At 38.1% G+C, this 25,990-nt stretch overlaps 3 protein-coding genes across 3 annotated transcripts in view; all 3 read left to right on the top strand.

Moving 5' to 3' along the window:
- The window catches only part of LOC134813584 (myeloid leukemia factor 1-like), a 44,702-nt gene extending 23,847 nt beyond the window's left edge, over positions 1 to 20,855 (top strand). The window contains exons 2-8 of the mRNA XM_063821428.1: positions 19,015 to 19,102; positions 19,375 to 19,504; positions 19,611 to 19,700; positions 19,802 to 19,951; positions 20,097 to 20,201; positions 20,346 to 20,487; positions 20,602 to 20,855. Coding sequence (XP_063677498.1) covers positions 19,068 to 19,102; positions 19,375 to 19,504; positions 19,611 to 19,700; positions 19,802 to 19,951; positions 20,097 to 20,201; positions 20,346 to 20,487; positions 20,602 to 20,660 — 711 coding nt within the window. The 5' untranslated portion in view covers positions 19,015 to 19,067 and the 3' untranslated portion in view covers positions 20,661 to 20,855. The remainder of the gene's footprint in view (positions 1 to 19,014; positions 19,103 to 19,374; positions 19,505 to 19,610; positions 19,701 to 19,801; positions 19,952 to 20,096; positions 20,202 to 20,345; positions 20,488 to 20,601) is intronic.
- LOC134812638 (intraflagellar transport protein 74 homolog) lies at positions 75 to 18,802 on the top strand. The gene is made up of 12 exons (XM_063820125.1): positions 75 to 179; positions 350 to 456; positions 909 to 1,124; positions 1,312 to 1,479; positions 9,085 to 9,225; positions 9,426 to 9,555; positions 9,723 to 9,910; positions 12,567 to 12,711; positions 12,954 to 13,141; positions 13,524 to 13,697; positions 14,941 to 15,063; positions 18,343 to 18,802. Exons 1-12 carry the CDS (start codon positions 98 to 100, stop codon positions 18,445 to 18,447), a joined length of 1,767 nt encoding a protein of 588 aa, XP_063676195.1. The 5' UTR covers positions 75 to 97; the 3' UTR covers positions 18,448 to 18,802.
- A 1,251-nt stretch (positions 20,856 to 22,106) lies between the features above and the next one.
- LOC134812753 (uncharacterized) lies at positions 22,107 to 25,561 on the top strand. The gene is made up of 8 exons (XM_063820319.1): positions 22,107 to 22,165; positions 22,350 to 22,505; positions 23,674 to 23,774; positions 24,022 to 24,190; positions 24,408 to 24,506; positions 24,728 to 24,766; positions 24,999 to 25,156; positions 25,385 to 25,561. Exons 1-8 carry the CDS (start codon positions 22,120 to 22,122, stop codon positions 25,547 to 25,549), a joined length of 933 nt encoding a protein of 310 aa, XP_063676389.1. The 5' UTR covers positions 22,107 to 22,119; the 3' UTR covers positions 25,550 to 25,561.
- The last annotated feature ends 429 nt before the right edge of the window (positions 25,562 to 25,990 follow it).

Below are 25,990 nucleotides of genomic sequence, written 5' to 3'. Positions count from 1 at the left end.
GTGGTTGGCATTTTTGCCCTCTTGCTTTGTGTGCAATTATAGTAATACTCATTGTCTTGCATTGAACTACTAATATTTATAGCTATTTCGAGCTAAGATGTCAAAAAGGTTAGCAACTGCGGCTCGCCCAATGTCCAAAGGGGGAAGATTAGGGACAACTCTTCAAAGGCCTCCTACAGGTAAGAACCCTTTTCTTTACAGGTGTGTAGTGATTGTTGCAGTTGTGCCTTGAAAATGAAACCCGGAAGGAACTTTAGGTTTATCAGTCTGTCTTATTGCATCACACATCATGCAGAACCTAGGGTTTGTACGACTATTTTTTTAATGATCTGACAAAGAGATCCTTCAGGGGCAAGGCTGGGAACAGCACGGCCTGGAACAAAGTCTGGTGTTGCTGCTGGTACAGGAGCTCTCTCCAGTTCAGTTCAAGTCGCAGATAGGCCGATGACACAACAGGTGAAAGTCAAAACTTGCAAAGGAAAAATCTAGAGATTATTGTAAATGAGAAGGAGATGGAAATCATAAATGATATACAACTTAAACTTTTTTGACTGGTTCAAATGCTTTAAAGGCCTTTAAATCAGCATGAAAAAATAAAAAATTGGCCAAAGAATAAGAATTTTAGTGCCCCAATTGGTGTCAAAAACGCGAATTAAATAGATAATAATTATTTTAGTCTCTTGAGTCTTGACACCACTATAGGGTTAGACAGGTTCCTGCTAGTTATTGTAAATGAGAAGGAGACGGAAACTGATTTTGACGATTAAAAATACTGCTAATTAGTGACTGTCATAGATGTAATCAGTCAAATTTTGCTCAGTGAGTCTCTTTCTTTTAAGGTTTTGACAATGAATTGACCATAATAATATAGCTTATGATCTAGAAAGTGTAAATTACACTACTTTCAGGGCTTATCGGGAGTAAAGACTGGAGCATTGGGTCCACAGCGTCAGGTTCTGGATGCCAGCTACTATTCTGGAATACTAAGATCGAAGATCAAAGAATTGCAGGATGAAATAAATGTTATGGAAAAGGAAAGTGGAGCTCTAAATGCAGAGAATGCCACTTATTTAACATTCGAGAGAAGAGCAGAGACACTGGCTCAGCAACTCAAAGAACGCCAGGTGAGATGAAGATCGAGCAATTAATACTTATTGAACTTTCTTTTCAACCGTATTTGTTTTGCAATTTTTGTGCTGGATCACGAACTTTGAAATGTTTTCAGTAAACTTGTGTTGGCCTCATTTCTCACTACTTCGCAATATGTCAAATTAAAGATTTACATGAGTTTGAAAGACTATTTTTAACTAGGGCGAACTAGCAGACTACAACCTGCTCATAGACAAGATCAACACAAACACTGATGTTGAAGAGATTGCAGAAGACTGCAAGGAATTGCAAGGACAAAACAACAGAGACAGCAAAGGTGTTGAAATACTCTTCGGTGAGAAGAGGGAGAAGGAAAATCAAGTTTCTCAGGTTTGTTCAAAATTTTGTCCGTAATATTAATACTTTTGACTCATGGGCGATTTGCTTCGTCGGGGGGGGGGGGGGGGGGCCAATGGCAAAAATGGAGAATTACTCATAGGTTTTTCCATTTTCTCCATAGAAATAGTCTCCATTTTATGCCATTTTATGCCATTTTATGCCATTGAAAACCTGAAAAATTTAGAATTTCGAGAAAAATTATTAAAAAAAAGATATTTTCGGCCAATAATGAACAGAGTATCATGAAACATGGAGAAAAGTGGTTTTCAGAAAAACTTTGAAAAATGTTGATTTAGAATATGTTCGGTCCGAGTCATTTACGATACGTACCTCCCGTATCGAGTGCTCCCGATTCCCAGCTCGTGTTGCAAAGGGGAGGCCTGCCTTCCGAGATCGCATTACCTCGAGTCCAAAATTGTGTATCGAGGGGAAGGTGTGGACTTCGAAAAACCGAAAAAATATTTGCGGCAAATAATGAACAGAGTAGCATAAAACACGTGGAGAAAAGCGGTTTTCAGAAAAAATTTGAAAAATTTTGACCGAAAAAATATTTTCGGCTTAAAATGAACAAGGTACCATGCTCTTTTGCACAGGGAGATCCAAAAGAGCGAGTAACCCAGTACAGCGCCAACAGAAAATTGTTCTCCTCTGTGACTCGACCATGCGAAGCTTTAAACCTGACGAGTTTCCAAAGAGGTACAATGTCTCTGTAATATACAGGCCAAGTTTGAAAGAACTTGACTCGTGCCTCGAACGAACAGTAGAAGAGATCTCAAACCTCAATCCAGATGCAGTGTACATTCACCTTGGTACTCGGGACATCCTGGAAGGCAACAAGGCTGATATTGTGGTGGGATCATTAATCAAGTCTACTGAAAAGATCCTTAGACAGACCTCACAACACTGCCAAATATTCATCTCTCACCCCTTTCTGCGCGACCATCCTGGAGAGGAATGGGGTAAAAATAGTCGACTCATCACAGAGGCAATCAGAAATCTTAAAGATGACAGTGAAAAGGCTGATTTCTGGATGAGATCAAGAGAAAACAGAAACAACAACTTCTACCCGGGGGGATCGGATATCCCACACGACTATCTGTTTGTCCCAGATCAACCTCATCTAAATGACAGAGGTATCAGAGTAATCATGGGAAACTTCAAGACAAGTCTCAATAGTACATTTAGCAGGGACCGTACTTGAATTCTAGTCTCTCATTCTCAGCTCCTCCAAGTCTTCCGAGTTCTCTTCTTCTTTCCTCCTCTCCTCTTGCCTCTCTCATCTTCTATACCTGACTGATGAACATCGTCAACGGTATAATTTCCTGGAATGTTGCAAACATTCATGGCTTGCTCGGAAACAAAGTTGAGGATCCCGAATTTGTCAAAATCATCAGTCCAAATGATATAATCTGCCTCCAAGAAACCGGATGCGAAGTTTCCCTGAAAGGATACAAATCCTATAGTGACATCCGCAAATCAGGTAAAGGAGGAGGAGTAACCACTTTGGTTAGGAACACAATTGTGGAATATTTCTCTCTGGATAAATGCACACTCACTGCGGACCATACAATGAATATTGTCATTGTTAAAATCACTGATCCCGACAGCAATCTCAACACCTTTGTTGTCAATAGCTACATCCCACCTACAAATAGCAAACAGAAAAACCGCACTAACTGCTCCGAGGCAAACTTTGATGCCCTTCAGGAAAAAATAGCCAGCATCAAGAATAACCCCAGTGATGAGCTATTACTTCTTGGTGACCTTAATGTCAGGATAGGAGTAGCTCCAGATTTTCATATGTATGACAGAGCGGACGAATTCGAGCTCTTTCCAGAAACTGGCAGGTCTTCCGACTTCATGGTTATACCTGACGTGGCACCTATATCTCAAAATAGGAACAGCCAGGACAAAATTACCAATAGACACAAAAACCTTTTGCTTGACCTCTGTGGATCACAAAACCTCCTGATCCTTAATGGACGTACCATCGGTGACTCTGCTGGAAAATACACATGCTACAAGTGGAACGGAAACAGCGTAGTGGACTACTTCATTGCATCAACATCCTTTCTTCACCGTGTCAAGAGCCTCTCAGTGGGTGAGCACACTCTGTTCTCCGATCACAATCCAATCTTACTCAGCCTTTGGCATAGACGAAGGGCCCCTCAAAGGAATAGTCAAGCTCCCACCAGTATCTACGAGGAAGCTCCCTTTCGATACAAGATCACAGAAGAGGGTTTAGCCAACTTCACAAAATCATTTGAACAGCCTGAGTTCATTCAAAGAATCTCCCAACTGACCAAAGATGTCGAATCCACTCCAAAAACCCATGAGGCAGTTGAAGCACTGAATAGGCAGATTACAGAACTCATAAACGATGTCGCTAAAAAAGAGTTCGATATCTCTAAACAAACTAAGAATCCAAAACCTAAGTTCGCCTCATGGTTTGACGGTAAGTGTCACACTGCACGACGCCTTTTCAAACGGTCAATAAAAATTGTCGACAATAATCCTGATAACCAGAGAATCAAAACACGGCATCGTGCCAACTCTAAAGGGTACCGAAAGATTGTCAATAAGAAAAGGGATGACTTCTTCAATAGTCTTAACAAGAAGATTAAAAACGGTAAAACTATATCCTGGAGAGATTTCAAGAAGCTTAAGAACTACAAGAAGGAAGAAGTCCAAACTGAAACGGAGCAACTCAACTCTTTCCATCAGTTCTACTCTGAGCTATATTCTGACAATCATCCAACCGTAGACACTCTCACTAAAAGAGCTCTCCTCGAAGAAGCCAACGCCCTATCCGAGGGATCTGCCCCTAATGAGTCACTGAACAGCCCATTTACATCGGATGAGCTGAACGCTGCGCTAGGCGAACTCAAATCGGGCAAAGCATCTTCTTTTGACCACATCAGCAATGAAATGCTCCGGGGTCTGAGCATGAATATGAAGTCGCTCCTCCTCAAACTCTTCAATTTGTGCCTGGAGACAGGAGTCTACCTCTGGAGCAAAAGTGTGATCACACCAATTCACAAAAAAGGGTGCATCAGGAACCCTGACAACTATAGAGCAATAGCAGTCTGTAGCTGTATCGGAAAACTGCTCTCTACGATGCTGCTATCTCGGCTCGTTAATCACCGCCAAATCTCACATCCTGATCCACCCAACCAAGCAGGCTTTACCAAAGGAAGTCAATGCAATGACCATATATTTACGCTGATGTCCACCATAGAAAAATACAAGAAAGTCAAAAGTAAAATATATGCAGTGTTCATTGATCTTCGCAAAGCTTTCGATCTAGTCTGCAGACAAGCTCTCATGTTCAAACTAGCCTGCTATGGTGTCAATGGTGGCTACTACGACATCATCAAAGACATGTACAGCAAATCAGAGGGTCATATCAAGATGAATGGTAAAATAAGTGAAGCATTCAAGATCCTTAAAGGAACTGAACAAGGACACCCACTTAGCCCAGAGTTTTTCAAAGTTTACTTTAAAAAGCTTTCTGACCTCCTTAACGAAGCTACTGCGAACTGTCCGACACTCGCTGGACTTTCAGTGACTCACCTAGCGTGGGCTGATGATCTAGTAATCCTCGGCCTAGATCCTGAGTCTCTCCAAAAGTTGCTTACGATTATTGGGGACTACTGTAACGAATGGGGTCTGGAAATCAATATCTCCAAAACCAAATTCATGGTCTTCAATGGCAAAGGACCAGACATTCCAAATTGGCGTCCTTCCATTCACGAAAGAGATATCGAGATGGTCTCCAGCTACTGCTATCTTGGGATTATTATAAGCATCACAGGGAAATTTCGGCAAGCAACTGACTCTCTATACCGTAAAGGACTTGGAGCTTACTTCAGCTTGAGAAGCACTATAGACCGGAGATTCGTTGATGCATCCTGCCTTAACAAATTATTTAACACCCTTGTTAAGCCAATTCTACTTTACGGCTGTCAAGTTTGGGCCCCGGTTCTACCCACCGTCAATAAGGTCCTCTCTAGCTTCAGCAAGTTTCACAATCTTCATCATGCGGTCTCTCACATCGCTAAACAGCAACTTGAGCAAGTGCATCTACGACACCTAAAATACCTTCTTGGTATAAACAGAAGGGCAGTCAATGCTACAGCCTGGGGAGAAACTGGCTCATACCCAATCATTATTGAAATGTTGAAACTGAGTACTAAATATTTCAAAAGAGTTATGAGCCTCCCCTCTACACAACTAGTCAAAGCTGCAATGACTGAGCAGATTAACCTCAAATTGTCATGGTTTGTAGGCATCGAATCAATCATCAAATCATTCAACAACATCGACCTTCTTGAAAGGAATTCATCGTCGCTGTTGAACGCAACCTCACTTGCAGACTCCTGCAGCCCTGATTTGATCACAGAGAACCTGAAAAAAAAGTTCCGCGATTCCTGGGGTTCTCTTGTGAAAGATTCTAGAAAGCTATCATTCTACAGTGAAGTCAAAACAGAATTTGCATGAGAGCCATATCTAACCTATGCTAGGTCTTTTCAGGACAGAAGGGCAACCACACAGATTCGGTCCAGTTCGCATCACCTTAGAATTGAAAGGGGGAGATATGACCAAACTCCAATTGATGAAAGGACCTGCAACTATTGCGAGCTTAACAACAACCAGCTATTCATCGAGGACGAGAATCATATGCTCCATTTCTGCCCCCTAGGGAAGGGTCCTAGGGACAAATTTCAAAATCTCAGTGGAAACCTACTCAACAATGTTGGTAATGGTAGCTTCAATCTTGCCTCCACGTTCATGTCGCAGTCTGATTGCAAGGATACTCCCAGTGATGAGGACGTAAGTTTGATCAAACTCTCAACCAGCACCATTAACAAGATCTACAGACTAACCCTCAACTTCAAAGACAGTCTGAAAGCAGATAATTAGTTTCCTTTCTCAGTTTTCTTTTTTTGTATTATTTTTTCTTTTTTCCTCTCCTCCCTTTTCTCCTCCCAACTTTGAATCTGTGATGGATGTGATGGAAGGCTTGCGTTCACTTTTATCCCTACATGGGCTCCCGGCCGTGCGTCCATGTAGGAGCTGTGGGGCCTTCCGAGTGATAGGGTTACAGTGACTGCTAGTAGAGAAAATATGAAGGTTCCACCAGTAGACATACAGGGTGAGTTGAAAATAGTGTGTGGAAAGTAAAAATCGATAATTTTTTTTATGAAGGAGCAAATTTTGAAAGGTGAATTGCTATCAGTTCATAAACTTTACATATTTCATTCTTGCCTCTCATTTGATTCTAAATCATAATTTGGTTGATTTTTGGCAGTTTTCCAAAAAATCTTAAATTCGTCCTAATGGTGTTCTCAAATCGTGTGCCCTGAAAATCGAGTCTAAAAATCTATATTCTCCTACATTTTTTAAGCAATCACCCTGAAACTTTCAGGATATAAAAAACGAGGTCCAAGATTTTCAAAATCAAATAAAAATTTTTTAAAGGCCTATCTCAAAATTCTGTCTGGCTCATCTCTTCTAAATGATCCTTAGAACATATACTGAAAGTTTCAGGGTGATTGCTCAAAAAATGTAGGAGAAAATAGATTTTTAGACTCGATTTTCAGGGCACGCGATCAAAAATCGCTCGCGCAATACAATTACCACACACGCGCTGACCTTTGACCGGCAATAATTTCGGCTAGGAACGATATTTTTCCACGGCATCAAAAGCATCTGATAGATATTACTCCCCTCTATCAGAAACAACTAACTAAAAAGTCGATTTTGAGACAATTTCCATGAAGACCCCCCTGCCCCCATAATACAGTCAAGTCGGCCAAAGACAATTGTCTTACACGTTATCAATATGTCCTAGCTAATAAAGGACGATGGGTTATGCAAATTATTAATTATTAAGTATTTTAATTGTATTATTATAAAAAGTATATATTTTCATTACCTAAATATGCAAAAATAAAGTGGAAATTTCATTTGTCAAAAAAATTTGAGCCATTTACTTTCCACACACTATTTTCAACTCACCCTGTAAGTATCGAAAGCAGGGCATTGGCTCGACCTCCGAGGCGGGGTATCCGCGAGGACCCTGGTCGTAATCAGCTCTGCACTGTTTCAGTGTATCCTGATGCCTGAAATCTCGGACACTGCCTACGTACGGGGTAGACAGCCACGGATGATTTTGTCTGTGAGGTTTTCATCACTTCCTGACATGAGCCAGACCTCAGCTGGATCCTTCCTTTTCCTTTTTCTTCACTTCCCGTTCAGTCTACCTCTTCATCATCAGTTTGAGTTGCTTCGCCTTGCATTCGAACTTAGCCTCCACAGTTCACCACGGCACCTCTTTTGGATGCCTCCTGCCGGGCAACACTAGCTCTCAGACACTGGCTAACTTACCGCGCACGGTTTAGTTTCTGTGTCTTTTCTGTGGCCGTGTATTCCGTTTTATGCCACCCTCTCTGCCGTTCTCGCGCTTGCGCTCACCCACTCCTCAGTGGGCTGTTCATTTGACAGAGTTACTGGCTGGCACTCCCATCATCTTCTCACTCACCATCACTGCCCAATCAAATTTATGCAATCAAAATCACTATACACCCATAATCATATGATCAAAACACGTAAAGCTTTGAAATATACTTTTCTCTGTTTGAGATTTGAATAACGTTACTGTAATGTTCCAAATTATATTTTAAATGTTCAAAAAATGAAACGTGGAGAAAAGTGTTTTTACGAAAAACTTTGAAAAATGTTGACTTAGAAATTACCCCTCGGTACACAATTTTGGACTCGAGGCTTCCCCCTGGTAATGCGATCTCGGAAGGCAGGCCTCCTCTTTGCAACACGAGCTCGGAATCGGGAGCTCTCGATACGAGAGGTACGTATCGACATATCGAGAATGACTCGGGCCGAAAATTTTCTAAGTCAAAATTTTTCAAAGTTTTTCTAAAAACCACTTTTCTCCACGTTTCATGCTACCCTCTTCATTATAAGCCGAAAATATTTTTTTGGTTTTTCGGTTTATCGAAGTCTGCACCTACCCCTCGATACACAAATTTGGACTCGATGCTTCCCCCTGGTAATGCGATCTCGGAAGGCAGGCCTCCCCTTTGCAGTGCGAGCTTGTTTCGACTGTCGAGGATGTAGGTCTCACTACTCAGTGCCTATTACTCTCCCCTATTACTCACTCCTGCTGTAGCCTGTAGAAATAACTTTACGCTAGGCTTCAGTAATTATGAGTTTGCCTGAAGTGTGCCTCTACTAATCTAGTATAAGCATCTAGTAGCCTACTATGAGCTTTCATAAGCTTGTTATATGTCCAATGTTAGGATGTCCAATTTAGGTGTTAAATGGTGTTAAAGATGAAATTTCGAAGACAAAATTCATGGCATAAAATGGAGAAAATGGAGAATTACTCATGGGTTTTTCCATTTTCTCCATAGAAAAAGTCTCCATTTTATGCCATTTTATGCCATTTTATGCCATTGGCCCCCCCCCCGCTTCGTCTATTTATGTAAACGCAATTCGTGTTAGTGAATAAACTGTTACAACAATACCTACCATTGATCACTGTGAAAAACGGTGATTGACAATAAAATACCTCAGTTGGAAGCAGAAATCAGGAAACAGAGGGAAGCTACAAACCAGTTGCTACAAGGGCTAGACTACGATAGTCAAGCTAAGTACATGCAAATGAAGGAGGCTAACTTTGAGTTGCAGCAGAAAGCTGAACAGCTGCAGAGCCAGGTGAATACCAGGTTTAAATGTGTCAACAATTTAAATCACGGGGATGATTTTAATGTATATGTCAAGGAAGTTTCTAGATGTTTCACAAGACTAAAAGGTACTTTTTATTGTGCTTCAAAAGGTATCTCACTATTCTGAATAAGATTTATTCCACGATTCAGGAATTACAGTTATATAAATTCTCATGATATACTTCACAGGTAGACACGTTAGCCAGTAAAGAGGTTACGTTGCAAACGGAGCTAGAATCTAATCCTTTGAAGCAGAGAGCCTTTGAAGTAAACTGTAGGATTAATGACCTGGTCGATAAGAGGAGCGGTCTCAAAGAAGGTCCATTAATATTATTTAATGGGGAGTGGGAGGGGTTGGAAGGGGCTAATAAAGTTCGTATAAACATTTTAATAACCTTCAGGCAAAACATAAAACATGTCAATTAATTTTATAACTCTAAAGGTCACATTTGCTGTGAAAGTTGACAACTCTTATTCAACCATCAGAAATAGCAGAAGAAGCCCAGCTATCGCCCGAGGAAGAGAAAGCGAAACACCTGACACAAGTAAAGGAAGATAACAAGGAGATATCAGGGTTTGAGAGTAGGATCCGGGAGTTGAGGGGGAAGATGGAGCTGTGTCAGGAGGAAATAGTCAGATGTGAGGATAGCATCCAGGATCAAGACAGCGAACAGGTGATATACTTTGTTACTTGAAGTATTGTTACATGTCTCGTTAGTTGTTAAATAGTTATAAGTGGTCACAAAGCTGAAGTTTCACAGCTCAAATAGTAAATACCATCTAAGTTACAATGGCAGACATTTCTATAACGTTTTAAACCACTGCTGTTGAGATGAACACCACATTTTCTGTACTAATGTATGTACAATTTTACCAAAACCCATAATCATGGGTAGAGTGGACCGCTGCCAGTGTCTCTCTTTCCCAAACAAAAGGAAATGATATTAATTTGATTGACCGTTCTCAAATGCAAAATGATACCGAGAATGAAATCGGTCGCTCGCTTTTCCCATTCATTCACGGCTTACGAATTGTATAAATAAGTTTCGATTGATTACATCAATCAGATGCTGTAAAAATCTCTTTGGGTTGCGTTCGGGTCGATACCTAGTATTTCGGGGTAAGGGACAAGGGTGGTAGTTATTACTTATTGAATAAGCTTAAGTTTATTGAATCTTTATTGCCGAGTACAGCTGCCTTTGGGTAGTTCTTCTTAATCTATTACAATTGTAAATAAATGGGAAAAGCGAGCGACCGATTTCATTCTCGGTATCATTTTGCATTTGAGAACGGTCAATCAAATTAATATCATTTCCTTTTGTTTGGGAAAGAGAGACACTGGCAGCGGTCCACTCTACCCATGATTATGGGTTTTGGTAAAATATCATCTCTTTTTGATTATTATGTCAGGGTATTTTATAAAGTCGAAATATAAACTGATATCTTCATTAATAAGGAGGAAGTTTCAACGATTTCGAAATTTTTCCTTTAAAAACATTTCCTTGTCTTTAGGGAAGCATATCGGTCGATCACTGACTGAATATGCCACTTAGTACTCATTCAAGTTGGCATTAAATTCATATATAATGCCATTAAACTGTCGTGGCATTAAGCAGAATTTGTTGGAAATCACGAATGAGCAAAATTCTCACCTTTCGCACGTGAAAACTTTGAGCGGACATTGCGTGCACATCCAATATTGAATCGCCGTAAATTTTTGCATGTAATTGTTTTATATATAGCTTGATAAGCATGCAAAGTTTCAAAGTATTTCAAGAAGAACTGTAATCACAACGGCAATCTAAAGTTGACAGAAAATGACGAAAACAGCAATTTTCAGTGATTTTAGCAATTTTCTATCAATTTGGGCGTGTCCCCACGTGTGCAACTTTTCGATTTTTAACTTTAAAACTAGCCTAATGCACAATTTATACCTATAGGAAGCAGAACTGAGCTCCACAACCCAAGGCATGGCCCAACACCAGAGAATACTAAATCGCAAAATTGACGTTTTTATAAAATAATTCTTCAAAAAAGCACAAACTTCAATGACGAATATCTTTATGAAGGAGCAAGCTAAAAAAACTTTCCGGTAGATTTTCAGAATGCTTGAACAATTATCTAAGGTGTAAATTTCCTTAGATTTTGAATAAAGTTACTCCTTAATGGTTTAAAATTAATTTTAAAAGTTATTACTTTGTCAAAAATCAAGTTTTAAAAACGGTTAACTTGATGACGTCATCAAGGGGTGTTTATGACGTCAAATAATTTTTGTATACAATGTAAACTAAAGTGTAAACAATTATTTGCAAGACCTGTGGTCGGAAATGGCTGTATCTTTTATACTTTTGAATCTATGGACACTTAAATACAGGCTACAATTGACTGGCAAAGCGTCTATCCCTGAATATGTATATATGTATCACGACAATCTATCGTAAAACAGGGGTTCTAGAAAACCCATTTCCCGATGCTCCTGAAACCTGAAACTTTTTTTGCAGTCGATTTGGTCAACGTCTAGACGCCCTGAAAAATTTCAGATCTCTAACTCAATTTTAACATGGTTTTTAAGGCACCTGAATATGGCGATTTTGGGTTTTTTACCGAATTTCGTATAACAGTGCTGGCGAGTATTTTATGCAAATTTCTTAAAAATCTCAACATAACTATTTTTTATTCCTGTCATCTTTGACATCAAATTAGAATGTTTTGAACTAAAAATAAATCTGCTGAACGACTTCCGATGAGTCTTAATGCCTGGAAAACTCCTGCCGGAGGCGGCAGCCTTCGGCCGCCGCCTCCGGCCGGAGTGCACGCTTCGCGTGCACAAAAGAGGCTTGTAACGTGTACCAAAGGGGGTATAATAGTAAAGGGGGTATAATAGTAAAGGGGGTATAATAGTAAATGGGGAACATAGTATACCCACAATAAATGCAACGGTCGTGCTTGCCAGCACTGTGATTTGTGTGAAAGGCTAAAATAACGCATCAGTTACAACTTGCATGCTATCTCTTGTCAGGTGACGGTGTAAACTTAATTCATATCGTAGTTAAAAGCATTAATAGCAATGTTCAGTCTTGACTACTGGGACGAAGTTTTGAATAAGTATGATAAGCTGCATCAGACGTTGACATTTATAAAATCGAATAATTTAAAAACATTTTGCACTTGTTGGGCAGCCGCAGCCGGGCCTTCGTACTTTGATTTTTATCGCTATGTAATCGGCAGAAAAATGTTCTACTAAATAAAATTGAAGTGAAAACTCATATGTTTAGATCTACTTTCTCTACACCGGGAAACGTATGAAAATTAATGATGGTTTACGTGCAGGCGAAGAAGTATAAGGAGTTGAAGAAAAGGGAAGAGCAAATAGAGGATTACCTCGCTAAACACGACACCCTAATCGCTGAGGAGAAGGAGGCGAAGGGTATACACGAGGAGAATGTTGTTAAACTACTGGAGGCGACCTCTACAGGTTTTTGATATGGGCTTCATTACGAGTACAAAATCAGGACAAATTGGGCGATAGTCAATACCTTCATTTTGTGTATTTGTGTATCACTACTTTCAAGTGTGATTGTTCTTGTATCGCAAAAGGTCTCCAACAATTTTAACTAAACCGATTTCACACTTCACTCTATTTTTACTGACGTGTCGCTGGTAAGGGTACAAAATGTTCACTAAGTTACAGTTTTAACATTTCACTTTACCCCTTAGGATTATCAAGAGCCAAGATGTTGCCCTCAGTGCGGGACTACAAGGAACTGAAGGATGATCTGGAGTTCAAAGCAACAGAGGCTGATCGGGCTAAGGACACATTGACCACACTTGAAACTGACAAAACTAAATTAAGAAGTGATTTCCAGAAACTTGAGCAGCTGGAAACTAAAATTAATACAGAAATGGTAGGTTTTCTTGGATTTCAGCACTGTTTAAAGTACTAGTTATAACATCTAGAATTTATTTTAAGAACCATCTAATTTCCGGAATTTATGGTTGATTTAAACTCCTTAGCTGATTTGGAGTTTGTAGTTTCCCTGTACAGTGTATACAAAATTAGTCGCTTGTATTACAGACGCAATTTAACAGAGTTTAAGACTCGAGTCTACATAATTATCTTACATAATTACAGTCTAGAATATAATATGGACGTGTACTAAAAGCCACTCATTTTCCTTGATACCAAACAAATCTACAGAACATTTGCCAAGAATCCAAACTTTAAATAAGCCCTGATTCAGTTTCCAGTGAAGAACCAATGAGACTTTTAATCAGATTGTACTCTAGGTCCAACTTCAAGATAAGATCAGTAGGATGAACGAAGAGCTGGAGGTTTACAGCGACACTAACAAACTGAAGAAGAGTCTAGATGACAAGAGAGAACTGTTGTTGACGGAGAAGGAGAAGATTCTTGGCACCAGGGACACCAGCAAGGCTAATTTGGAGAAGCTTCAGTCTGAGGTGGGTTCTTTTTAAAATGATTTATTCTTGTTGGGGATTTGTCTGTTCGTCTCGTTCACTGTCAATCTTCGAAGTCGCGTGTAATCGTGTATACTGTATAATGCGAAATTTCAATCACAGCTTCTGACAAATTTACATCACAATTTTTTTCCCTGCTCTTGCCGAAGGCAAAAAGATCGTAGGGAATAAGTAATCGGGTTTGGATATATGAGGTGGCCCGACGGTCCTGCGATGTCGACAAAAGTCTGCTCCTTCGCAATATAGACCACTCCCCTATAATTATGAGTATAGGAAGCGTCTGTTATGCTGCGCGCGACGCTCGGCATGTGTTAGTTAATTGCAGTATCCAACGCGAATTTCAATTGTCAAACGACGCCGTTCAAATTAAATTAGCCCAAAATTTGTGCGCAGCGTACTAAATATTCGATTACATGCAATCCTGCACGCGCGCAATGACAAATTACGATTAGATGAAAATATTGCAACTTTTTAACAACAAAATAATCCAATATCTAATTTTTATTAATCGATAAAATTAACTTTTCGTTGCAAATATTAACGGTTTAAGCAGGGAAAATTAATCGTGCGTAGTGTAACCGCGGCGAAATTCTTGTTGTAATCGCAACTTCTATATATTTATATGAATTTATCTCGTATAGATTATATGTAGAATCGTCTTGGTCATAGAAATCACAATACTAATATAATATGATATATCACGCATTGATAGATGAATTGTTTAATCTTTATATAATCATGCATGATATTCTGTTGAGTGACATCACATTTATGTAGATCAAGCTAACATACTTAGCTAATAGATTTTTACACTACAGCAGAAATCTCATAAAGAAGGCACTTTATTAGGAACTTGAACTTTTTGATTCGTCTTGGTCATAGAAATCACAATACTAATATAATATGATATATCACGCATTGATAGATGAATTGTTTAATCTTTATATAATCATGCATGATATTCTGTTGAGTGACATCACATTTATGTAGATCAAGCTAACATACTTAGCTAATAGATTTTTACACTACAGCAGAAATCTCATAAAGAAGGCACTTTATTAGGAACTTGAACTTTTTGATTCGTCAACCTTGTTGTCCTTATAATTCTTCTTATTCTCGATTTCATCATTATTCTTGTTGCCTTTTTTGTAATTTTTGTCCTTTTCGTCCTTATAGTTCTTTCTTCAATATCTTTATATTGTTTCCTCAACTGCCATATTCTCAGCACGACGCCCTAAAAGTCCTGTTAGAGGAGAACGAGACTCACGTGCAGTTGACTAACCTGGAGAGAAAATGGCAGCACATCGAACAAAACAACCAGTTCATGAAGGACTTCATAGCTACTAAGGTATTTGTAGTTCAACGATTTTTATTTTTATTAAACAAATCTTTTCAAACAATACATAATTTAAATAGTAATCTCTTTTCGCTCCTATGAGTGGGTCGATCGTATAATTTGATAGTTGGGGACGAAGTGAGACCTGAGAGTCTCCACTCAGTGTTTAAAGTTTATTTATTCATTGAATTAATAATTGTACAGAAATGATTATATATTAGTTGCATCTGATATTTTTTCATTCCTAAACTTGTGGTTTCTGCTAGAGGTTGTAAGGGCGGATTGTAACAATGGAGCACAATACAAATCCAATAAACATTATCTCTAACCACCTGCACCCCGTTCTCTATGCACACTTCTCCGGTTCAGCTTAATCTCAGGTTCAGTTTGCGGTCCTGTATTCAACATGTAGTTTTTATGAGAGCAGCAATCGACAGATATAATCTGAGACTCTCTCGTCATGTCCACGTTACAAAGTAAAATTTATTCTGTCAAGCTTTGCCCACTTACCAAAGTAGCTTTTGTTTAAATGATTCTGTCAAGTTTCATTGGGAATAGCAATAGGTTGGGCTAGTCTTTGAGACGAAAAGTTGTATTAATCAATAGATTCCACTCCTTGATAAACGTTTGCTGCATTGATGTACGAGTCCAAATAGCTCGACAAATAGATCGACAAATACCACACGTTGCGATTAAATGCTTATAACCTCAAAGCTCACGCTCGCCTTTTTTTAAGGATCTCCTACGAAAGTTTGCTAAAAGCACTCAACATGGGAACCTATTAGTTCCTACTTCCTATGCTATCTAATTCTATGCTTGTAAATACTCTTCCACAAGCTTAATCAAGCTCAATCTGTTCGTCAAGATTGTAGCGCTCTGAACTATTTATTAATTAATTTTCGATCGAATCTACAGTTTCAACTTGGAAAGTTATAAAGTTTCTAGAATAATATTTGCGATCGTCGCAGGCTGAATAACGTCCAATGTAATGCTTGGCGAGAGGTTTATCTTTGTAGGTTTTAACCGTAAAATTTTGGACCATCCATAATATTCAGTAAACATTTCACCAATAGGTTTATTATAGATTTTATCAGTGTAATGTGATACAAATTATAAAGTACAAACAGGGCGTAAACTTTTTGCTGACTATGAAGTTAATCTTGCATTATTATGTTTAAAGCCATCGTATTACTATCAACATGGCAAGTGCTTTCGCTGTGATTTGGCATGATTTAACGCTCATATATAATACTCGAACTCAAACCGCTAGTTAAATATGGTTGTACTGATGATGAAGGTAGACTTGTTAGACTTGTTGATACTCTAAGTAAATGTTAGAGGGAATCGGGATACTATCTAGCAGCAGTTTATAGGTTTGTTGGGTGTATTTCAGGGTGACTGTCTCTCTTAATGTTAGTTTAAACCATTTCTACTTTCTAGTGCACTAAGAGACCACACTGCTAACGTTGCAATCCTAGACCTGACATTACGTGCAAGTGCAAGATTTGTCTATGAAAGGTATCATTTGAGTGGTGCAAAAATTTTCACTTTAAATACCTCCCGAAAGTTAAGAGCCTTTTAACACGTCGTGACGTCGTACTTTGAACCCTGAACTTGCCTTATAGGTTATAATTATAAAAACACAAGAACAATTCTTGCATAGTTTTAAAACGTGCATTATTTTAGCCGTGATAATAGCTTTAACTCTTGCCGTGATAACCGAGCTGAAACACAGAAGGCATTTGATTCGGATCCCGTCGCTTTTGTCGGTTTTTAGTGGTTTCCCTAAATTATTAATAGCGAAAACTTGTGATTCAGGATATCATATCGTGCGACTTTTTAAAATCTAATTGTCAATTTTTCTGAACAATTTTGAATCATCCGACCTCTGGTTAGACGACAGATGATATAAAATTATTACGTCACTACAACATACCCTATAGATGATTTCCAAAAACTCGTCGACTTCAGACCTCACAGAGCAGTATGGTGCACAAAACGAAGCAGAAAGATATACCCTGATTGGATGGTGCGTGATTGTCCTAGTGATGAATATAACAGGAAACTCCATAATCCTCCTCATCACAATCCGATACAGGGCGCTCAGACTGGACAGAATCAGTATCCTCCTCATCCAGAACATTGCCGTCAGTGACCTCTTGGTGGCAGTTTTTGGGGTCCACCCAACCCTCGTGTCCCTAATCCGGAACAAGTGGCCGTATGGGACATTCCTATGCGGTATGTTTGCAAGTGCGGATAACATTTGTAAGGTGTCTGGTGTCCTATTGATATGTGGTATGCACATCACTAAGCTCTTTTCTCTGCTCTACCCCTTACATTCCATCGGACGAACTAACAGATCCGGATATCTGATCTGCACTGCTATTTGGCTCCTCTCTACTGTTGTTGCAATCACCAATATCATAGTAGATCGTGGTAAAGACAGCTTCTACTTCGATTATAGGATCTATAAATGCAGGTATTCCTTCTCAGCCACGGTGTGGAAATGGCTGCTACCGGTTACAGGAATTCTCCTTAACCTGGTTCCAAATATCATAGTGATCTGCACTACGATTGCTCTATTGTCTTTGGTGAGAAGGGCTGTCGGGAGGATTAATAGACAGGGCATTGTAACTGCAGTTTATGTGGGATTTGTATACTGTATTTCCTTTCTTCCTTGTGCGCTTTATTTGACTGTTTACGTGCAAATAAAATCTAGTCTAAATTCCATTATATCCCCAGGGTTCGAAAATTTCTTGGAATTTACTGTTTATAAGTTTGTATTTTTTGTTGTGTACGTCAATGGGATCTCTAACATTTTCATTTATTATTTTTCTATAAACAGCATTAAATTATTTTTAAAGAAGGCAATGTTTTGTTATTTCCAGCGTTTGACACGTTGGTGTCGTTTTGGGCAGTCGGACAATTTTGAAATGCGAAATTTTAGAAGACCTTAAAATGCATTTTTAAAACAAAACATATTATTCGTTATCTTTTCCTTTTTCTAGATATAAGAATAAAAATGTATATTTGTAATGTATCTCCTCAGATGTTTAACAATAAGACGTTAATAATGTTATTTTTGTTTACCACGGCTAAAAGATCTCTAGTTCCTGTTTCCCCATAATTTAATATCGCACCACTGAGAGAAAGTTAATTAAGAGACTATACTACTAACTACAGCTACAGTCTGCTCCTTAATTACTAACTGATAGAACGTTTACACATGATACATATGTTCAAATGTTTACCTAACCGGAACCGTACTCTAATAAATTTGTTCTTTTGCAGAGTCAAGAATCGGACTATATTCCCCTTAGAAAGGAGGTAAAGGAGAAGATAAACAACATCAACATACTATTACAACAAGCTTTAGCTGCAGCTGCAACTCAATAAAACTAACAGCTACACACACACAACGTGCTTTAAGACAGATACTCAGATATTTTTTCCAGATATATGTTTACCAGTGTGCATTATCAGAAAAAGAGGGGGGAGGGGGGGGGGGAGAAACATAGTTTTAGCTTCAACAGGGCTGTCACGCAAGATCTTGTGAGGGCAGATGCTGGTAATCTTGCCTTGTGCACATTTGATTGTTGATCTATACAATTGTAATTGTACAGTCAGATCATAGGTATATATGGGATATACTTGTCAGTCATTGAAATTGATATTCTTGCCTAAAGCTTAAAGTTTGTCTTCCTGCTTAGAAATTTGGGTTTTGACCGACATGAAACTTGCTGTATATTTCTCCCGAGTGTATTATTTGTCCTATATGTTATATGATGTATCATGTACAGTTTTTTGATATTTTACTTCCATTTGTTTGTTGAATAAAATGGCAATTATTTCTTGTCTCCTCAAATTTATAACTAGATAAAATACTCTAGTGCTCCCTTTGAAATGTTAGCTATTCTGGGAATTTCTCCTGAAAAGTTTCGACCTTAACTTATTTCCTGAAAGATAGGGAAGGCTCCTTGGGCCCGCAGTTTACCTGCAAATTGCAAGATAATACAATGTTCCGTGGATTTGATGACGACCCTTTCTTTCGGTAAGTTTTGAGTTTAATTTCTAATACATTTTTGTATTTTATTTGAAAATCAAAATATCGGAACCCACTTTCAGAGCCCGATCATAAACTTTGCGTGAAGTGATCGTTATAATATACTACTTGAACCCTCTTAGTCTTTTCAAAAGTAAATTTAATCATTTGGTGCATATTTTTGCGGCAATTAATATAGATACCTGATACATGCTAGGTATTATTCATAGTACCTAGATCACATCCTATATTTTGTTATTAGCTCATCATAAAAATCACAGAGAATTTAATGACGGAATGCGACGTACCCACGGGGATATACCTGGAAGTATTATGGGAAGACGTGAAGACATGTTCAAAGATATGGACAACATGATGAACAGCATGATGCGAGGATTTGGTGGCAACATGGTTAGTTGTATTCTTGGCCAATCCATATTTTCTACTTATTTTTCGGAAAGTATTATATTATATAAGGAATGTATTGTCGCGGAATGTTACAAATATGTTATCTCAGGGAATGCTGGAGGGACCACGTGAGAGTGGGACAGACAGACAGGTCGCTGAACGCCGACCTAACAACGCCAGGAACTTCTTCCCGGACATGGTTAGTGTAGCTCTTTAATTGCAATCTTATTAATTCACTACTTACTTACTGAAGCTAAAGAAAAATCACACAACTATTTACTTATTTTAAAAAAACTTCAGGGAAGTTTGGCTCGGCAGGTGGATGAAATGGCAAAGGACGGTAACGGTTACTCATTCTCCTCTCAACAAGTGTACAGTTACCGTAATGATGGTTCGGGTGAACCTCAGAAGTTTCAGGCGACCTCGTCTACCGCTAAGGGACCTGGAGGGGTGAGGGAAATAATTTCCTTTAATTAATTACTTTAATTAATTAATACCTGGGAATATTTATACTAACAGAAGTCAATGAATTAGTATTCAGTATTCCGTTCTGTTTAAGCTTCTGCTCAGTCTATAATTTTGACTTTTATTTCAGATAAAAGAAACAAAGAAAGGATTCAAAGACTCAACAAAAAAGACACAGAAGATGCAATATGGTCGACATATTGCAGACAGAGCTGCTATAAAAGAAAGATCTCAGGTTAATATAGAAATCTTTGTATTTGATTCACATTTTCGGTTACTTATTGACAATGAGTTAAATACATCATATCCATTAATTAGTTGGACATCGATTATCTTTCCAGATAATAAATAACTTAGTGTTAAATATTCTTCTTTTTAGGTTCGAGATCAACGACAAGAAAAAACTGATTACTTCGGTCTCAATGAGGCACAGGCTCCAGATTTTAACCGAGAATGGGGAACAAAAGCCAGCGGTCTCTACAGACCATCATTTGCTGACACACAGCCTGCTAAAAACAGAGGTACTTAATAGGAGAGGGTTATACTTTATGTGGTCGACTTATTTAAATTGGGAACAAACTTCTCGATCATATTAGTATCACAAGTCACGTGTTTAATTGTGTTTTTATTGTCAGGGATTGACAGAACAGGACGTCGAGAGAAAAAAAGAGCACTACCTCAGGCAAAGAAGTAGTAAACGATCTCCTCGAAAATTAGAACTAGTTTGCTTGTTTTTTTGACAGAAAAACTCTTGATATCTAATACTAAGAAACGTTTTATAAAGTTGTACATATAAAAATCAAGCAAGACGGACTTACTTTTTCATTTCTTCGCGAGTTCGATTTTATCAAAATAATTGTGTATTTCGTGTTAATTATTCTTAGAGATATACATTCGTTTTCATTTCCATTATATAATGACATGTCACATGTGGCTACGTAGTATTCTTACTAAGTTAACACTAAAACTTGTGAGGCAAGAACATATACCGATAAAACTAGTAGAGCAAGATATGTAATCTGCAAAAAAAACAATCAACAAATTTTGCTTAAACGTTATTAATCATTATATAGCGTCTACTATCTATTAGGGCTTATATTATACTGATAACTGGGCAGATAAATGTTTTTCATCTCATTAAATTTTCCATCATCTTCATTAATCTTTTCACGCCATCCTTCTACTATCCTTCCGCCTTTTTGCTGAACCCCTTGGTTTAAGCCCACCCATTTTTATTAGTTCATGCATTGTTCATGAAAAATATTTCTTTAACTCTAATAATCTAAAGACAGCAACAGTGTTCTATATATACTGTACGTGCATTTGCTAAGCCTCATACCAGGTCACGGTGATAAAATTAAGATAAAGTAAAAGTCGTTAAGGTCTGCCACTTGATTATACCACTAGACTAAATCTGATTAGTTTAAACTCGTACAATTCTGCAAACTTGTCGAACTTTTGGTTCATGAGGTTCAAATCTTTAATGAGAATAACGAATAATTGATGTTCAACTCACGATGTTTCTCTGTTTGCGTAGAAAAATAAAGATTCAGATATTAAATTGAATTAGGCAAACTGTACAGAAAATCTCCAATTATGCTTGAAATTGAGCAAGTTTGGTGAGGTGATACAAGGGGGAATAGAAATGAGGATGATAAATCGAATAATTACAGTACATGGCTACATCAAAAATAATCTAATATTCCCTGAGCTGCAGGTGCGTCTAATCAATATTGCTAATTGAATTCGCACCAGAGAACCGCTCTCTTATCAAGCTATCTAAACTCAATTCTATTTCAGTGTCGTTTGTAGGAGCCATGTTTTCTGAGCTCCACAGACCACAGTTTCTACGGAAATTAATTCCTTTCTTTCTAACTCAGGCAGTTTAACATTTTGTTAGTATTGTTTCTCAACCCCGATATTATTTTCTGTAACTGGCACCGTAACCAGATGCGTTTAAATTAACATTGCAAAACTATTAGTAGCAATAGCTTGGGCCGACAAATATATTGAGCTGTAATACCGATTGTCGTGTAATACTGCACAGAGATGAACATGGACAGTATCATTTCAAAGCGAATTGAAACGAAGCCCATGAATTACAAATTTTATAAATACACAAATAAAGTTATTGATTGCAGTACTCTGCAGAAATGTTGGTTGTTCTGCTAGCTTGCTTTCTTGGTGCTGTCACAGCAGGTAATTCATTTTGAAATGTTAATGTGGGCACATCATACGGATAATATCTCATTATCATAGTAGACAACAGCTGCTGTGTAGCAGCGTACTCTGTCAAGTGTCAAAACAGTAATTCGTCCTACACAGTTATTCGTCCCAGACATTAATTCGTCCTACATAAACTTGGAGTCTTTCAACATTTCAGCTCCGACACTGGACCAGTGCCCACGTATCATGTCGGAAGCAGGGTTGAGTCCCAACTTTGCTCCGATGGTTACACACAGTATCCATTCTCTCACCGTGGAGGATATTCGATATTATTTTAAACCCGATGCCACAGAGGAGAACGGCATCCCAACCGGTAATTTATATTATGATTTGGAGGATTTATCGGCCCTGCGATTGTTCACACAATCTATTCATTTCACATTATCCATGAGTTCCACATATCATGTAAAATGATTCAATCTTATCACAGTTTTGACTACTGTTTGAGGACGAAAATGGGGGTGCTGTTTTTCACCATCCTTTGCTGCAAAAACTGTTTGTGTTGCAGAAAAAATGTATTCGTATTGTGAGTAGAAAAACAATAAAGATTGATCACAAGTTTCAACATACTAAACCAATGTTCTTTCGTTTGAAATTATTAACCTTGTTTAACTTATTTACATACTTTACTGGATGTATTGCAATGAGGCTTCTTAAAGAACAAATTCCTATTGATGTTTATCGCCGGTTTAGCAAGTCAAGTAGATCATGCAGACTGCTATATCCTAAATTCTCAATGTCTAAGACCAAGAATAGTAATTTTGTTTTTAATGCATCCAAAATTTTAAATTATCTCCTTGATCATGATGTACCGTATCATATTTTGTCAATTTCACTATTTAAAAAGAGATTTAAGAACCATTTGCTTCATATACAAAACCTAGGGCTAAATGGGGATCATGGATGGCTACCATGTAATCACGATATCTTCTCGAATGTATCAATTTCATAAAATAAGTTAATTTCAACTAGGGAAATATAAATTGAAGTTAATGTTTTGGGGACGTTTGTGTGTTTTTTGTGTGTATTTTATTGTGAGTATTTAAAACAAGATAGGGACTATAATTGTAACGGTTTAAGTGTATACGTCTTTATTAATGTTGCCTCCGATTTCACTACACTGACAACATTCACTTTTTATTTTTTGTGTTATTTTTTACTTGAGATCTCATATCATAAAATTTTACCATCGCGATACGGGTATTAATTTACCTCCCAGCGGTGAGACACCGCTTCCCTCCATCGCCATGTTTGAAGCTCTCCCATCATCTGTTCTACTTCAGAGGGAAGTGATTTATTTTATATTTTAAAATTGTTATTATTCCAGTATAACAAATAAATTTTCTAATCGTGTAATCGTGTAATCGTGAACGTTCTACAAAATTTTAAAATATTGAAAATGTAAGAACATTTACTATATTAACGGTATTTGTTATGTTTTACTAAATGCTGACGATTTCAACTTATTTAACTTGTTTCAGTGAACTTGGATGTAAGGAGCAGCGAGCGAGTTCTCTCCGATGCCCCCCTGATTGGATATGATGACGTGTTTAAGACTAAGGCTCTAAAGAGTTTCGACATGGTAAGAGCGCTATATTCTCAAGACAGGAACTGATAATAATAGTGCTAGTGCTATTTCTAAACCCTTATATTTCTTTTAATTCTTACTGTTTAACTCTAACTTCGTTAACTTATTAAGTGCAACCTGTAACCGCGAATCATGATCCGTATGCTAATGAAAACATATCGTTCCATCCCTAGTCTATACTCTATCAGCCTTTCTTGAAGTCGATGGGGCACTCGAAGTGTATAATACCCTCTTTTTTCAGGTGATGAGGAACATGAATAGAACTTGGTGGGGTATCCCAAACTACAGCGTCCTGGAGAAGGTGTCTCACGCACTTCACATGGCAGAGGCTTGGGAAAATGCTATGGAGGAGTACAAGATGATTGAGAGACTGTTGGACCCAGAGTCTGACATCTGTTCTTGTGTCACCGGTACGTGGACGTATACTTCGTATACTGCTTGGGAACATATTACGTCTAAGCTAGATTGTGATTTGTGGCCATTTTAGATCCGACCCCCTCCCCAGACCGAAAAAAACCATGCTTTTCAATTAAAATGTTTCCAAGATTCACAATTCACGCCCTGTATTCCCTTTTTTAATGAGATAGATCTCCAATTATTTTTATTCATGCTATATATTTTGATCAGATATCGAGCATAACGGAGTCCTCAACCATCTCAACCTTATCGCTTTCAAGATAAGATACCCTGGGATAACCTCTGGAAATGCTACTTTCACCAACTATTGTGAGTAAGAACAATTTAACCACACAAAATTGGTGAATTTCATGCAGGACAACTTAACTTATCATCGTCTTACTGTAGTTTTGAGCCAGTTTGTCGGTGCCACTCACGACGAACAAAAATACTAAAAATTTAACCAAACAGTAAGTTTACCTCGGTAAAAATTTAAACATTTGGTTTAAAATTCTTATCATTTATTCAGGATAACGCAAAATATATTTCAGATTTGGCCCAAGCAAATTCAACTGACCCCACCACCGAAGGTAAGCATCAAATTTTAGTCAAGTTTCAAGAAAAATATTAAAATACAGAAGTAGTAATGATTGGTGATCGTTCACACCTATCTACCTTCCACAATACTATTTTCTACATAAAAACAATCTCTAAGGTTTACATAATCACTTATTCAAAACTTTATTTTGTTCAATTACAGGCTTATAATAAACCCTAAGTGCTTGTAATTAGCGTTCAAGCAATTAACTTCATGTTTCTCAGATACGCACGTAAGAGAGAAGCGTGCCCCCGAACCTTGGAAGGCCAGCTACTCCCAAGGTGGCTACTCAGCCTCGTACTCGGCTGGCAGAGACAAACCAAGCAGATTTCACAGATCCATGAGTTTTGACGGCATTGACTTTGATCTCTCTGATCTTGAGGTAAAAATATTTTGATAGTCGAACAAATTTTGATAGTCGAATAAACATAAAATTTAAACGATAAATTTATCTGAAATTTCAGTCTAAATCATGGCTATTCGAGGCCATCTGGTTGTGCGGCCACCAAAACTGTCATAATTTTCGCCGGTTACACCGCTTTTAATTAGTTCGCCATGAATAAATCATCGCTTTTAAAAGTAGCACAGATTTATAACTGATAATTGTCAGCTGCTGAAGGATGTAGCGGAGAAGTTGGTGGATGAAGATCACGTGATGGAATACCATATCGACAGTGCGGAACACTGGGAATACTGGAAGAACATTCTGATCTTGTCGAGTGAGGCATCCGCCTACTACGATCTCGCAATGTTCATGTTCTGCATGCTCAACTAATTACAAAGACAGTCTGTTTATATAACGAGATTTTGCAAGGATTTCAATGATTATCTGGAAGAGGATTCCATTCCTCGTGGTTTTATTTAAATAAAGATTAGTTTTATATTGTACTTCAAGTCAGAAATATGAGATATTTATAGTACAATGTTTCATTATGTTTTGCATCGATAGAAGTGTCTTAATTTTACCCCTTAGTTAAAGCCACTGAATAAATCCATCACAGTATTATTGATCAAGAACAACGCTACTCAAAATGTGTGCCCAAATTGCGTCCTGTACTCTTCACTAAAATGGAACGCGCGACACTAGTGTTGTCATAAAAAGTGTAGCTGTGAGCATAAAATTACCTTATATGGTAGTGCGGTTGTGGTATCTAGGACAACGCGCCGCGCATAATAACAGTTAAATATTATCATCTTATCGAAAAGGCAGTATATT

This window comes from Bolinopsis microptera, chromosome 3 (assembly GCF_026151205.1).
Source record: "Bolinopsis microptera isolate Bmic1 chromosome 3, MBARI_Bmic_1.0, whole genome shotgun sequence".
Taxonomy (NCBI): domain Eukaryota; kingdom Metazoa; phylum Ctenophora; class Tentaculata; order Lobata; family Bolinopsidae; genus Bolinopsis; species Bolinopsis microptera.
This window is presented reverse-complemented; position numbering and strand designations above follow the sequence as displayed.